We start from the raw sequence: 16,120 nt of genomic DNA on the forward strand, positions 1-16,120 counted from the left end.
GATGGGAATGAGAGCATTGTCAGCAAAGAAAGGACTTCTAGTTTGACACTGACATACAAACAGACGAGCCGCCGGTCACCTTTATTTTAAAAGAAAACCCTTAAAACCCACTACCGCCTTTTCTCTGTTGCCAAAACTCAGGGCTCGAGAAAGCAGGCTGCCCCCTGCAGCAGATCAATATCGCTAAAAATAGCAGAAGAGGGGTCGGGTTTTCTAAGGAGGAATCAATGAAGTCCCAGCGCCGGAGGGAGGGAAGGGAAGAAACCAGTCTAGCATTCAGGTCGTGAAAGGCTAAGTGAAAAAAGAAGTCATCTGGGAAAATATTATATTATAAACACGTATAATAATCTGTACACACCCATATACATCCCAAAGAGAAGCCTTACAAGGAACTCCGTTTCTTTTCAAAAGAAGGCTTCACTGTGATAAAGCATTCCTACAGTGGGAATTAACTACAATGAAATAATTTAAGAATTTCGTTTATACTCTATCTGCGTTCACTACATAATGTCTATGCTAACGGGGAGGCCAATGCGCGTGGCTGGATTAGAACAGTAATGCGTTCTTCAAAAACAGGAAGGACTTCCTTTTTTCCTCTATTCACATTTTAAGTAACCACACAGCGATGAAACAGAATTAAAAATCGGGTGGAGGGATTATGGACCTGTTGTCAAGGTTCCCAGGCTGGAGGCTTCCGCACCTGTTATCCTGGGAAACCGCCGAGTTCCACTGAGCTGCGTCAAGGTTAGAAATGCCCATGAAACACCGACCCAGGTAGAAACTGCGTAAAGCTTTATTTTTTCCCCACCTACTTTAATTTTTTTAAAAAAAGTGAAAGAAGAGGAAAAACTCTTACAAAATAGAAGGTTTAATATATGAGAGCAAGGAACTTCCCCGGAGGCGGCAGGGTGAACGCGGCCCTATGTTTCTGTGCTACATCAGTCCCATGCCGTCCTTCAAGGTGACGCCCTCTCCCCTGTCACACTGCCAAAGGGCTCAAGGCACAGTTGCCCCCTCTCCTTTTTCACCTAAGGTGTCACGATCTGGTTTACTATGCTTGGCCACCACGTGGAAGGTGGCCGAAGTCTGAAGCAGCCAGAAACCATGACGACGGCAAATCGGGTGATGTACTAAAATGACGGGCCTGGCCGCCAGGCCAAAAAAAAAAAAAAGTCTCAGGGCGTTTCATGAGTCAGTCTGTGCTCCCAAGTTGGCAGCGGCGGTCAGGATGGACCTCTGCAAAGTGCCTGGGTCTGGGATTTGGAAAGTCAACCCCTGCGTTGCCACAGCCTGTTCCTCTGGGTGGGCAAAAGTAGGGTCAGAAGGAATCACATGCCTCTTTCCCCCTCTAATATGCTTTTATCCCCCCCTTTCTTGATTTTAATAAGCAAATTGTACCACCATCTTATTCTGATATGCTCCTTTTTAGAAGCTGTATATCACATTAATGGAAGTGTTTACTGCTGGGAATATTTCCCGTGTACAATGATCTGTAACCCTCTTATCTCAACTAGTTGCATATTATTAGTTCACATCCAGTTCAATTTATAAATTAACAGAGGTGCCATTTGTCTGTACAGAAATCAATGCATATTTATGAACTTCTTTTATTCAAATAGATTTTCAACACATCTCATCTAAAGACAGAATACAGAAGCCTGTGTGACTTGGGCAACGTGGCCCCAGAGCGACTGAGACCCAAGACACCCACCTCGGCAAAAGGACACAGACTATCTCTCAGGTTTGGGCAAAAATAGCCTTTTACGCATTTACTTAGTTCACTAAATGTGCTCAAAATGCTGTTGTTAGCTGAATTCGTGATTTCCTTTTGAACTTCCAAGTCACTCTTATTTATTTTTTCCATTTTGTTTTTGCGCCAAGGAGACTGCAGTCAAATAATACTCGGCAACTGATTTCCTCTCTTTGGACTGAAAAATTAAACAGATACTAAATTATGACAGTGAATTTAGAAAGGAGGGCTCCAAGGGCTTGAAAGAACATGTCTGGGATAATATGATGCTTCTAAGAGTATTGCAATCACATCGTGGCAATCATCAGAGCGTGCTGTGTAACTACCTCCTTGGCTAATATGCTTTCTTCTCGGTGATGACTAATCATGTTCTATTAAACAGCGGTAATGCTGGAAGAACTCAACTATACGAGTGTAATGAAGCCAGTATTCTCCCTGGACAGATTAGCTACAACTGATTTGACACATACCATCATAGGGGCTTCAAACCTGACAAACTCTGCTTGCTTCTGATTTATGCCGTCAAGCTCCTCGGAGAAGAGATGAAACCCAAGTGTTCCGTCTGGTGGAGGTGAAATGTACTGACGTGCTGACCCGTGAGTTAAGGGGAGTTGCCCCTTCTCCTGGCTAAGCGCCTCCCCTCCCCCACGTCCCGTCCCTTGTGCCACGCTCTGTCTCCCGGCCACGGAGGGACCAGGGTCCGGCGCCGTGTGCTACCATCAACAAACCCAGGCCCGCCGGTCGCTCCTGTGTGTTGATCAGGGGAGTTTATGCAAAGGAATCAATGCTGCAGCCTCCGGGCCTCCTCTTCGCCCCTTGAAGACCATCCAGGTTTTGTGATTTCGCTTGGCGTGAGGGGGTGGGGGGGTGGAGGCGTGGGGGGTTGTCTGGGGACCACCAGGAGGAGTGAGGGGACGCGACGGGACTCACGTGGCGTGATCCCTGAGGGCGCGTGGGAGGCTGCGGGCACCGCCGGTCCTCAGATGATGGTGGGCACCCTCCCGCCGCTGTTGTTCCGGTTATTGTTCTTCCTGGACAGGTTGGGGGTGGCCATGAGCACGAAGCGCTCGTCGGGGCAGCCGTACTGCAGCAGGACGTCGGTGCACTCCTGGCTGGAGGCCTGCCGCGCGTAGGCCAGCGCCGTGTTCCCGTGCGCGTCGCGGGCCATCACGTCCACCCCGTACTGCGGAGGCAACAGAACCGCGTTAGGGTCACGGGAGGGAGGAGACAGGGCGCCTTGTTCAACCCTGCAGGCAGCTGGGGCAGATGCGGACCCCGGGACGCGCTACCAGGAACCCGCGGGGGAGACCAGCGTCCCGTGTCCCTGCCCCCGCCCCCCCTACCCCCGCCAGGTGTATTCTTTTCAGAAAAGAATGTGCTTTTTGCATCGAAAAGCCCCTCCCCTGTGCAACAGAAACGGACCAAGGATACCTCTAGTTTTGCTATTTCTATTTTGACTTTCCAATTATAAACACAAAAAACGATCACTCTTTCGATCCCAGAGGCGATTCATTTTCATTGTAGGAAATACATAGGTAATATATAAGAGCACAAGAAGAAAAAATATAATCTCGCTATTCAGAGATAATCTTGGTTAATCTTTTAGCGGATTTCCTTCTAATGATTTTTCTTTGAATCTAAACGCATATATGAATAACTGAGATAAAACTTGCACAAATAATGTGTATCTTTTTTTTTTTTACTGAACTTGGTGCTCTGATAATTTTCTCAGATCATTAACAGTTATTCAAAAGCATGACATATAACAGCCATATAATATTCCTCCGTATGAACATAACTCAGTTACTCTGTCCTCGGTAGCTACACATTGTTTTATTTTTTTTAAATTATTTTTTAAAATTTATTTATTTATTTATTTAGGCTGTGCCGGGTCTTTGTTGTGGCATGCAGGATCTTTTTTTTGGTTGTGGCATGAATGTGGGGATCGAATCCTGACCAGGGATTGAACTCAGGTCCCCTGCATTGGGAACGCGGAGTCTCACCCACTGGACCACCAGGAAGTCCCTACACTAGTGTTTTAAAGTTGTCATTGGTCTAAATAGTGCTGTGATGTACATCCTCATATTGAATCTTTCTCAGGATCTCTGATTGTCAGAGTGATGACTAGAAGGGGTAATATGAGATTAAATTACACAAATATTTTTAAGCTTCTGGATCTTGAGAAAGGGTGGACTGATGTCCACTTCTTCCACCACCATGGATGGGAGTCTCATCTCTCATCTTCAGGAAGCATTAGCATTAAAGGAACTCTTGGCCAATTTGAGGGGGAAAGATGGCATGCAATTTGTTAATGGAACTAACTGTGTTCCCCCAAACTTTATATGTTGAAGTCCCAACATAGGAACTGTATTTGGAGGTAGGGCCTCTAAAGAGGTAACTAAGGTTAACTGAGGTCATATGGGTGGGGCCCTAATCGAATACGACCTGTGTCCTTATAAGAAGAGAAAAAGACAGCAGAGATGCATGTGCACACAGAGGAAAGGCCCTGTGAGGACACAGAGAGAAGTCGCCAAGCCGAGAGAGGCCTCAGGGAAAAAAGACCCTGTCCTCACCTTGACCTTGGACTTGGACTTCTGGCCTCCAGAACTGTGAGAAAATAAATTTCTGTTGTTTAACCCCCCGAGTCTGTAGTGTTTTGTCAGGGCAGCCCCAGCAGACTCATATGCAACTGCTAACATGAAGCTGAACACTGAGTGATTCTGATATCTGTGTATCTAATTCTCCCATCACACCCATCCCAAGAGTCAGGTAAAAATATGTAGAAACTGGCATCATTCTCAGCTGTGCTGGACAGACCCATCGCCTGCCCCTGGGGTTGGGAACAGAAGAGCCCCCAGCAGGTGAGCCACCTCTGGACAGTGTCCCCCTACTGGTGAGCACACACCTCCCCTCCCTACCCAGGACCCTCTCAATGGGCAGCTTTCTGCCACCCTTCGAATGGGGACCTGCTGTGGCCGAGGACCCCAAAGGCATGCAGGCAGCAGCCAGGCAGGGGGTGTGGGCTTCTCAGAAGCAGCTCCTGGTGGCACAGTCATTTTCTCCCTTTCTTCTCCCCATTCAAGCTGCATGGCAAATGCTTCAATAGAGATTAAAAAGATAACTTTCCCCAGTGGAAATTAATCGGAAGAGTCCAGAAGAAGCCCTTTGACAAACTCCGACCACATCAAAGCTCAAAGTCTAGGGTCCAGCATTTTTGTGTTATGTGAACGAAAAATCCAAAGGTGAGGCAACGGGAAAACCACATAAACCGTTCAGTTTATATCCTCTCTCTCCACCCCTTCCCCACAAAACGATGATGGGAGTCTTTTGTAACAGCAACAAGAGGAACATCACCAACTATGCTTGACCCAAGGCAGGGGTCATCCCAAAGATGAACTTGGCAGAAACGCTAGCAAATGCTGTGCAAAGTGGACCACTGTGCCCGCGTAAGGAGACTTCATTCCTCCCTTTTAAACTGGTGCTCTGTGTGTGCCCTCACACAGGTGGGCTGAAAGGGAGCCCCCCACCCCAAATCCTAAATTCCCTATTACTAATGCTTCCCACTTCCAGGCGGGCAAAAATAGCCTTCTCCCAGAATGATGCCCACGGAGCAGCGCTAAGTGCCTGCCGCGACTCGGCTCCCCGCCGAGGGCACATGGGCGACCTACCCAGATGAGGAGCTGGGCCAGGACCACATTGCCCTTCCGGCAGGCCAGGTGCAGTGCCGTGCGGCCGTCCCCCTCCCCGCAGGTCTCGTTCACTTCGTCCCGGGAGCCATGCGCCAGCAGCAAGATGACCATCCGCAGGTCCTCGTCGGCGGTGGCCCGCAGCAGGTGCTGGCCCAGGGACAGCTCCGTGCACGTCAGCGGGGCCAGGAAGAGCTTCTGCTCATACTTGGCCCGGATCCACCTCTCCTTCTCTTCCCTGCAAGAGTCACCAGACAGGGAGGTCACGATCGCGAGGGAGAACCAAGGCTGCAGCCCTTTGCCCAGCCACCACCGTGTGTGTGGTGTGTGGTCCGGAGGTGTCCAGGAGGCGGTGACAAGTTTCTTCACCCGGCACCAGGAAGCCCCCCTCCGGGGAAAGGCTTCCCTACAGTGTACAAAGTGGGTCCCCACCAGGAGCACCACCTGGGCACTTGTTAGAGATGCAGGTTCTCAGGCCCCGTCCCAGCCCCCACAATCAGAACCCCTGGGATGTGTTTTAACCAGCCTTGCAGGGGATTCTGACGCCCTAAGGTGTGAGAACCAGGGATCGGCCTTGAGCTCTCATGTGATTTCTTTTGCTTTTTGTGGCCCCAGAAGAATCACCCTGCTGCCCGGGGGCCCGCCCAACGCAGGATGGATGCCACAGGCCCGATCCACTTTAAGCAGCCACAGTCAGAGCCAGGATTACAGACCACTTGGCTGGAGTCCAGGGGGCAGGGTGGCCGGCGGGCTCTGCCACCTGGGGGCACCTCGAGGGCTTAGTTCTCAACCTCATCGGCCGGGGAGGGGGTGTGTGTGAGCTCGGGGGTCTTATACACACTCCTGTAGAAGAAAATGTTGCTACAGACCACATATGAAAAGGCAGCGAATCCAATGGGGAAAAGAGATGTAAGCGAAGCTCGTGACCCTGCTCGGCTTTGTTAGCTCTTGGGATACCTGGGGGAGCCTCGGTGAGGGCATCAACAACTCCTTTAAGACAAAGAGCAGGGGCTTCCCTGGTGGCGCAGTGGTTGAGAATCTGCCTGCCAATGCAGGGGACACGGGTTCGAGCCCTGGTCTGGGAAGATCCCACAGGCCGCGGAGCAACTAGGCCCGTGAGCCACAACTACTGAGCCTGCGCGTCTGGAGCCTGTGCTCCGCAACAAGAGAGGCTGCGACAGTGAGAGCCCTGCGCACCGTGATGAAGAGTGGCCCCCGCTTGCCACAACTAGAGAAAGCCCTCGCACAGAAATGAAGACCCAACACAGCCAAAAATTTAAAAAATAAATAAATTAAAAAAAAAAAGGCTCAACATTAAAAAAAAAAAAAAAAAAGGAGAGGAAACTTTATTAAAAAAAAAAAAAAAAAAAGACAAAGAGCAGCCAGGTGGGTTTTCGAGGGGAAGTGGGCTGGGGACCAGCCTAGGAGGCCAGGCAGGTGGCCCCCTGAGGCCAGAGCTGAGTTAGGGTGCAGAGGGCAGGAGGACATGGGGAGGGAAGGTGTGAGTCATGACGAGCATGGCAGCTGGTGCCCCTCCCCCAAGAGCGTAAGCCCAGGGGGGTGGGAGTGATAACAGGCCCCCTCTCTGGGGCCCAGAGAGGACAGGATGTTGCCTGAGACATCTGGAAGGAGGGCTGGGGAAGGGAGGAGGGGGCAGGATGGGAAGAGGAGCTGAAGAAAGAGAGAAGAAACCAACAGCAAGGGGTGTTTATATTGACCGGAAGGAGAAGACCCCGGGCCGTCTACTCGTGCACTTGGGCCGCTAATGGTGGACTGGGGTGTTGCCTCTTCTAATAAAGGTGAAAACCACTGAAAACAACTCAGTAATCCTCAAGACTGCAGCACTGCTAGGGGGGAAAAAAGTGGGGGGAAATGCAGAAGACAGAAGTGAGATTTCACAAGTAGCTCTTGAAATGAGAGAGTCTGGGAACAGAATGGGGCCGGGGCCGGGAGGCGGGTAGGGGGAGTGGGGTGGGGGACCTTAGGCTGGACAGATGCTTTTTTTTTTTTTTTTTTGATGTGGACAATTTTTTTTAAGTCTTCATTGAATTTGTTACAATATTGCTTCTGTTTTATGGCCGCGAGGCATGTGGGATCCTAGCTCCGTGACCAGGGATTGAACCTGCACCCCCTGCAGTGGAAGGCTAAGTCTTAACCACTGGACCGCCAGGGAAGTCCCCGGACGGATGCTCTTTGATGAGGCTGATGAAAGAAGAAACAGAAGCCCTAGAGATAAGAAGTGACTGTAATTACCCACAGAGACATACATATACACTGATCCACAATTGCCCTCTCCTAAAACTCAGCATTTTCTCCGGGGGAGTCAGGAGGGTACATAGCTACAAACCACACAGAGGAATCACCTGGGGCCTCCGCTAGACTGGAGAACGAAAACTCGTTACCCGTGACATTTTTCCTTTCCAAGTACAGAATAAAGGCCCTGTTTACACCTTTTACCCGTGTTTACATTGCTCCTAGTGATGTAGTGTCGGGTTAGCCCTAATCTGTTTCTAAATACTTAGGCAAACATTTTCTTCCAGGAGTAAATCTGGATTAGTTTTGCTTCACTTCCTGGTCCATACGAGGGACCCTCGAGTGACCCCCCGACCCTTTTCATTAGGCGATTTCCAGGACGAACACGTGGCTGCAGCTGAGAACTCACAGCAGCACCCGCAGCTCGGAGGCCGGCTGCACACCATCCCTTACTTGGGCCAAAATACAAGCACAAAAGCGCGGGCAACACCTTGGAAATACCGGAAGAGGTGAAAGACAAGAAAACCCCAGGCCGGGCTGTGCTTTTCGTGTTATTTAAAAACCTTATTTAAAATGTATTAAACATATGTTGATGCATTTCATAAATCGCCGAAGAGCAAAACGTGAATTAAATGAAAAGGGACAGTAGTGGGGGAGATACAGCCAGATTTTCAAGTTCCAATCTGCTAATTCTCATTTCTTGGTAGGCATTAAAATCAGACCTCTTTTACTCTGCTCAGGTTGATTTTAATACTCATTGCCAAGTAATTCAGGGATAAACCAGAGGATGGAACGTGGTAGCTATAGTCCTAACTGCAATTATTCCATTTTCTTTTTAATATTCGAAGACCCCAGCCAAAGAACGAGGTCAGACCCCCCGAGCTTCTAGCTCCTCTGCCGTGGTCCTCTGCTGTGGTCTCTTGGGGAATGCCCCACCCCAAGCTCACCTGAATTCACTGAACTCGACACGTGTCTGAACGATGAGTGCATTTAAGCTGTTCTTTGCTTTTAAAAATCAGTGTCGTTCACAATACATAATAAAGGCAGGTCCAGGCTTTGTGGGGCTGAAAACACATACCATTTGGGGAGCCTTCTGTAAGAGGAAGGCTCTGAGATTACGTATGTGAAATGAGCAACAGGGAGGAGGGCCTGGGGCTTGGGCTTCCTTAGCTTGGACCGGGGTGATGATTATTTGTAAGGGTTTCAGAACCTCCAACAACTCAAATACAGAAAACAGGCTTGATACTGGGAACCGTCCCCAAGCGATGCTGCAAGGAGACAAAAGCAGTGAAAGCCTCTAGGCAGCCTTCTCGCTGGGGTCCACCTTTCCCAGCCCCACGTCCACATGGCCCCTCACCTCCACCAAGGGCGCCCCCAGATCTGTTCAATGCATGGTTTTTATTATCTGACAGGACCACGGCTCTTCACCAAAACTTCTTGTGTTATTTAAAAATAAGCATTCGATGCCGGCTTCTGGGTCCTGGAGGACGGTGATGTTTCAGTGTTTTTTTTTGTTTTTTTCAGACACCAGGAGGCCGGAGAGCAAAGGAAGGCAGACCACTGGGCCTCGAGTCTGTGTCCGGCGTGCTGATTCTCCACAGCTGAAATCCAACTGGAAGGAACAGGGGATTCAGGAACGTTTCCGTTTTGTGGAAGCTAATTCAGCAGCCCCCATGCGTGCATCAGCACTTAATATTAGTTACAGCCTATGTCCTGTGGTCATTGTCCACGCTAACAAACTCGTTGGAAAGCTTAATTCTGCATGCTTCCTGCAGTGGCCAGAGGGAGGGAAAAGAGAATCCACACTGAGCTCAAAGGCTGCGGTTTTCGGCCTTGGAGAGGCTGGCGTTTATGTGCTTGCTTTGTTCTTCTTTGTGGTGCAGACTTTTGCAACTTCAGTCACTTCCTGGGCCCTCGTTTCCTCACCTGGAAAACGGGCACAGTGACGTCTACGGCAGGCAACGTGGTTTTGGAATTTGAAGTCACGTGTCCGGATGATGTGCTGGCTGTACACAGTGGTCACCTGACAAAGGGCAGCCGTGGGTGTCGTGATGCTTGAAGAGAATAACACCTCTCAAGATTCGCACTGCTATTGCGCACACAAGCGCTCCCCATGGGGGTGTCGCGGGTGATGAGGTGGTGTTGGGGGCAGGGGGGTGGGGCCTGACATTCCTGCTGGGTGGGCGAGGCGACCCTGGCCAGAGGCCTTGACAAACCCATGGGTGTCCTGTGGGGCTCCCCCTCCAGGGTGCAGAAGGACCTGAGACACTGGGGTGAGGACCGCTCAGCAAATTCAGACGACCCCATAGCTGTCAGGACCTCTGGGGCCAAGTCTGGTTGGATGGACCTCTGCCCATGGTCTTGAGGCATCTAAAGCCTTCCTGGATGTTATGGACTGAACTGTGTCCCCCCCAGATTCATGTGCTGAAGCCCTACCGCACCCAGTGTGTCTGTATTTGAAGACAGAGCATTTAGGAAGTAATCGAGCTTGACTGAGGTCACGGTCCTGCTCCGTATAAGAAGGGGAAGAGACAGCTGGGGGCTCTTTCTCCTCGTGCACAGAGGAGAGGACACAGCCGGTAGGTGGGTCTGCGGGCCAGGAAGAGGCCTCAACAGAAACCAACCCTGCCGACACCCTGACCTTGGACTTTCAGCCTCCGGAGCCGTGAGAAAATAAACTTCTATTATTTAACCCCTCCTCCTCCTCTACCCCCGTCTATGGTATTTTGTTATGGCAGCTGGTCTGACTGGACAGCCACATGGCCCATTGTTTCCACTTGGCTTCTGTGCCGACAGTTACCATGTGAAAGATGGACACTCTGACAATGATTCCTCTTCTGCGAGAATATTCTGTCTAAAACCATTCGCCCCAAGAAACCATGATGCAAAGCACAGATACCCTAATGGTGACTCTGACGTCCCAATCTTGCTTCTGGGATTCCCGGCTTGTCTCGGCCCAGCCTTTCTTTTTCCCCGAGGAAGGCCAGTTCAAGAGCAGTGTAGCTGGCAGTAGATCACCTCACCTCATTCCAGTCCCCTGGAGGCCCGCTTCTCACAGCCTCCGTTAGCTAATGAGCTAAAAAATGAATTATTGGCACGGCTGGCCATCAGCAGAAAGGAGGAGGCCCCGCTCCTCATTTGAGCCCTGTGGTGACACACCTTTAAATAAATCAGCTGCACGGGACCAGGGAAAATGAGAGAACGGGCCACTAATCAGAAGAAAGACACCAACCCAATCCCCCCAAAGAGAAAGACAAGATACAATGGAAGGCACAATAGTAAATATTTTCTCTCCTTCTCGCCTAAGATGAAACCCTTTCTAGGTAGCCTTCCATGCCCTCCGGGCCCAGGAAACTGCCTGATGTGTGAGCCTGGGGCCCAGGTCTCAGAAGCCGTGAGTCCAGGGTCCTGTGGGGTCTGCTGGGCTCAGCTGGTCTGCTAGGCCTGCAGCCTGACAGATGAGGCTTTGCCACACTTGACCTTGAGGGGTGTTGACTCGGCCAAGGCTCCACCAAAGGTGATCCCTGGGGCACACCTCACCTGCAACCCACAGATTTAGTGTCTGCCAAATGGAATCAACTGCCAGCACCAGTAAATACTGCGAGGCCCCACTGAGGAGGTGCCGTCTCCAAGCTGCAGGAGCGTTTACTGTGATGGTGCTGCTGGTGACGGTGACGATGGTGACAACAGTGACCGGCTTTGTTGACGATTCCTGACCCCGGAACGCCCGCCGTGTTCTTACGAGTGACCTACATGTCGAATGCTGAACACCATGCATGTGTGACAGCAGAACTGTGGCCATATTTGGGGAAATCATGACATAAAGGAAAGGCTTCAGGAGAAGAGATGGGTCATTTTTGTGGCAAGCTTCAGAAGACGGGGAAAAGGATGGAGTCTGGAATTGACGGACACGGCTTTTCCTTTTTTGAATTAGGATGGCCGGATGCCAAGACCTGAGGAATCCCACACCATCCAGGCCGATGGGGCTGTGGACGGACGCAGCCCCAGCTGGGGACTTGGGATCAGGTTCCCAGACGGCGCTGGGCTTCAAGACTGGCCTGTGGACCGGCTACAGCTCCTCTCTGGAGAAGGATGGATGTTGAGCTCTCCCAGCCCGTGGGGACCAGACGGAGAGGGCAGGAGGGCTTTCTAGTCCACGCGTGCCTGAATGTGAGTGAGGCTGACTCTGGTCCCCTCCCGTCCACTGTGGTGCCAGCAACTCCCGGGGCCTCTTAATATAAACCAGGTGATGCTCACACGTCAAGGACGGCTAACTCAGACCATGACAGCATCAAGGTTAGTGTCGAGAAGAGAAGATGAGGGGTCAGAAATGAGCATTTACATTTGCAGAAGAAAACGTGGGAGTTCAGGGTTGTGGGGAAGCAGAGCTTTATTCCAATCTCTGTGGCCACGACCCACATGTGGGCTGGACTGGGTTCCATCATGAGTCCCGGGGGCCAGTCCTGGGGCGAGGGCCGCTGTGCCAGGTGCTGGAAGACCACTGTGGTGCTCAGCTCTGGGGAAACACAGGGGTCAGTGGCGAGCCAGGTGAGGTCTGCAGGCATCCAGGAGCTAAGGATGCCACTGGGGCAAGACCAGCCACGTGATAGCGCTGTACCTGATTACAGTGGGGACAAAGACAGCAACCCGTTGTGAGGGTTTATCTGCCCTCAAGTAACTAAAGGGTGTCCCGGGAAGGGTTGGGCATCCTTAGCACTTCAGCCTGCCTGATACGGGGACCAGTGCCTTCTTAGCCCAGTGAGCAGAAAAGCTGCAGCGGGATGCCTTGGCCATGTGAATCGACTAGGATGTTGTCCTCAACAATGTCTTGCTGTTTTTTTGGGGGGGTGTTTTTCTTTCTTTCTTTTTTTAAAAATTTTTATTGGAGTCTAGCTGATTTACAATGTTGTGTTAGTTTCAGGTATACAGCACAGTGAATCCATTATGCATATACCCATATCCACTCTTTTTTCAATTCTTATCCCATATAGGTCACTACAGAGTACTGAGTGGAGTTCCCTGTGCTGTACAGCAGGTCCTTATTAGTGATCTGTTTTATATATAGTACTGTGTATATGTTCATCTTTGTTTGCAGTTTTATAGTAAACTTTAAGCCTCTCTCATCCTTCCTTGACCTTTATTTACCATTCAGCATGAGCCAGGCAATGGGCATGCAGTGATCAACCATGGACAGGTCACTGTTAAAATAGCTGGACTCTGTTACACACACTAGGAAAAGCCCCAGGAGCATCAGAGCTAATGTTTATTAAGTACTTCTGATGTGTTAGCCGCTGGGCTGAGTAATTATCTGGTTTCGTTCTGACAACACCTGGTGGGGTACGTCCTGCCATCATTCCCCCACATCTTAGAAGGTGAAGACGGGCTTGCTGGGTCCCCGACCTGTGACGGCCAAGTGGCTGTCCCCAGTGGTCACCGCCTGAGCTCTTCCTCCAGGCTCTGCCACCTCCCAAATAAGGAAACTTGATGCCATCTGGAAGGGCATTGCCTGGGTTGTGGGATTCCAGCTGAGTCCCCAGCACTCCGCCCGCCTGTTCTCTTCAATCACCTCACCACGTGGTGATGGGGCAAGTGTGAGTCGCTTTGGAGAATCTAGAGCTGTACCACCCCGGGGGCAGCGTGAGCCACGCACAGGTGTTTAAGTTAATCCAGATAAAACAACAAGTCCCGCTCCTCTAGGTAAAGTACTCAGTGGCGCCAGGGCTGGCGGCTGCTGTCTCGGGCAGTGCAGATGATCTAGTGTGTCTCTATGACTGGATCTAGAACTTCTCCATCCTGGCAGAAGATAGTGCGCATCTAGACGACCTGTCTAGACCAGCACTAGGGAGGGTTTTTCTCTCCCATTGTTTTTCTTACCAAAATTATTTGGGAATAACCATAAATGCAGAATGAAGAGAAAGGAAATCACCCATGTGTGTGTGGGAGACGGAATGGAACGGAAGCCAATACAGATGCCAGCACTCAGGACAGCAGCCTCTCTAGGCAGCCGGGTCCCGGGGGGCACCTGTCACCGCTGGTGGCCATGACGTCACTGGAGCACCGCAAATGCGTGCTGTCAGTGAGGGGCTAAGGGCAGGGCGGGTCTCAAAGACCCTTCAGGAAAGCTGAGGCTGAGTTAGAGCCGCACACGACCCGGGCCACCCCCCTTAGAGAAACGCCGTCCTGCTGTGGTCGGTGGCCCCTCCTCTGTCCACTGGAGGGCTGCAAGGATGCAGCCACACTCAGCTGCCACCAGCTCTGTTTGGGGTCTGGCAGGGAGGGCCCAGCAGGCGGCCAAGGGTAGCAAGGTTAATGCGCTGGATTCCCAGCAAAGACCATTTTAGCAAATAACCACAGAGCTTCTGATTGGCTTCCAGCACCATTTTGTGGTCCCCAGGAGCAGACACGGGAGCCGTGGCCAGACGTTCCCTGGGTCCTCAAGGGGCCCATCATGGAGGCAGGATGGACAATGTTTTGGGGTGACGTGTGGAGTGGTCAGCCTTCCCATCTCCACAGACGAGGCTTTCTCTGGCTCAGACCCTGGGCAGGCATGGCCTTTCCCAAAAGCCCCCTCAGTGTCAAGTCAAATGTGTCCATTTTGATGGGAGATCCTCCTCCCAAATGTTAGAAGGCCAAGAACTTTCGGGGTGCTTATCACCCTGCTCCTTCCAGAAACATCTTTATTCTTTCCCCCTCACGGGGTGGGAAAGGATTTTTCCATAGTGACTTTATTTATTTATTTGGCCGCCCCGCGCAGCATGTGGGATCTTACTTCCCTGACCAGGGATCGAACCCGTGCCCCCTTCACTGGAAGCATGGAGCCTTAACCACTGGACCACCAGGGAAGTCTCTCGACAGTGATTTGAAAGGAGATTTTGTAGCAAAGTGTACCGGAGTGGAGGAATGTCCTTTGGGGTGAGGAGGAGAAACTGGAGGAGACCTGCACGGCTTTAAATGGTGACCCAAGAGGCCAGGAAGAGGAAAGAAAGCACTAGCTAGCAGCAAGGAATTTCCCAAGTGTCTTTCGGCCTCAAGCAAAACAGGAACTGGAAGGGGAGGCATGGTAGAGGGGGCTGGAACAATATGTTAGGAAAACAGAGGGGCTTCCTCTCTCTGCAGGGGAAGACCCCGGCCCACTGCGAGCCCCGGCACGCATGCTTTCTCCCCCGGCCGCGTTGCCAAGGGGGCCGGCCTCGGGATGGGGGAGGGCAGCCAACAAAGACTGATGGCCATTTATTCCTTAATTACCAAAAGCTTTTAAGAAACTGGCCACTGTAAATCCCACATGCAGAGAGCAGAAGGCAATGGACAAGGATTTATGCTCACGGGGCAAAGACAAAATAAATATCCTGCCTGACTTCGGATCAATATTATGAGTGTTTTTGCCAACCTGCAGGGTGCTTTATGAGCTCGGAGGAACAGAAGAGGATCATTATTAATTAAATAAAGTCAACTGCATTAGGCTTATTACTTCGGAGAGTCACAGTTAAGTGTGCCAGGCAGCAGGGGTTGGGGGCGGGTGGGCAGATTTCAGCGCCGGCAGCCCAGGAGTGAGAGTCTGTGCTCAGGTGTAGGTCCCGCGCGAGCAGGCTCAGCCCGGCGCCGTCCCAGAAGGTGAGGGTAAGGGCTCTAGTCTCCCCCCCACACCTTAGTCCAAGGTCCAGGTGGAGGCCTGGGGCCCTCGTGGCTTTGCTGTCATGAGCACCGGGCATCTCCCAGCACCTGCCTGTTTGGAACCTGAGCGGGCTGAGTGGGAATATATCCCAGGATACAAGCAGTGACGCAAATGCAACATCATCCCTCTAAAGGTTTGAGGCACCCTAGGAGGATTTTGCTTCGTAACCTCAAAGCAGGAATAAAGGAGATGTCAGGCTGGGTCAGCGGCTCGCGCCGGCCTGGAAGTGAGGAGGCATTAGATGAATTAATGCACAAAACCTGGCTCAAGTTCCACAACCTGTTAGGTGTCTGCGATGTGCTGGTGCTCGCAGGGAAAAAGAGACCTGGGCCTTTCGGGGAGCGTGGCTGCACTCATCCTCTCCGCGACCTCGGTTTCCCCTCTGGAGAGGCTAGCTCTGAAGTTCAAGGCCCCCAGGAGCATCCGCTTGGGAGGTAAATGATGGATGGAAGGTGCTCGCTGGCCCCCCTGGGACTGGGTGAGCCCCGCACAGTCAGGCCAGAAATCCCCCCCGCTTACCGGGTCTGTGCAACGGAATGCCTCCGCTGAGCTTTCCGTTTGGACAAAGAAATCTGTGTATCACGCAGCACCCAGGGCAGCCACCCACTCATAGCTTTCAACCACCTTGTTTGGGACCAGCTCAACCTCGGGCCACTCCCAGATGAGGCAGAGATGCAGCCGAGGGGCCTCTCCAGTGGATGCTGTCCTGCTGCCACCAGCACCGTGACCCACAGAGGTGGAATCACTGCCCCGGCAAGC

At 51.6% G+C, this 16,120-nt stretch overlaps 1 protein-coding gene across 2 annotated transcripts in view; it reads right to left on the reverse strand.

Annotated features, from left to right (window-relative positions):
• Window positions 1-2,729: 2,729 nt before the first annotated feature.
• Window positions 2,730-16,120, reverse strand: part of AGAP1 (ArfGAP with GTPase domain, ankyrin repeat and PH domain 1) — a gene marked incomplete at both ends in the record, with an annotated part of 558,849 nt that continues 545,458 nt past the window's right edge. For both annotated transcript variants that reach the window (XM_079710781.1, XM_079710780.1), the window contains 2 exons: window positions 2,730-2,933; window positions 5,419-5,674. In XM_079710781.1, the coding sequence (XP_079566907.1) occupies window positions 2,730-2,933; window positions 5,419-5,674 (460 nt within the window). The remainder of the gene's footprint in view (window positions 2,934-5,418; window positions 5,675-16,120) is intronic.

Source organism: Hyperoodon ampullatus, assembly GCF_949752795.1.
Source record: "Hyperoodon ampullatus genome assembly, chromosome: 8".
Classification (NCBI taxonomy): Eukaryota; Metazoa; Chordata; class Mammalia; order Artiodactyla; family Ziphiidae; genus Hyperoodon; species Hyperoodon ampullatus.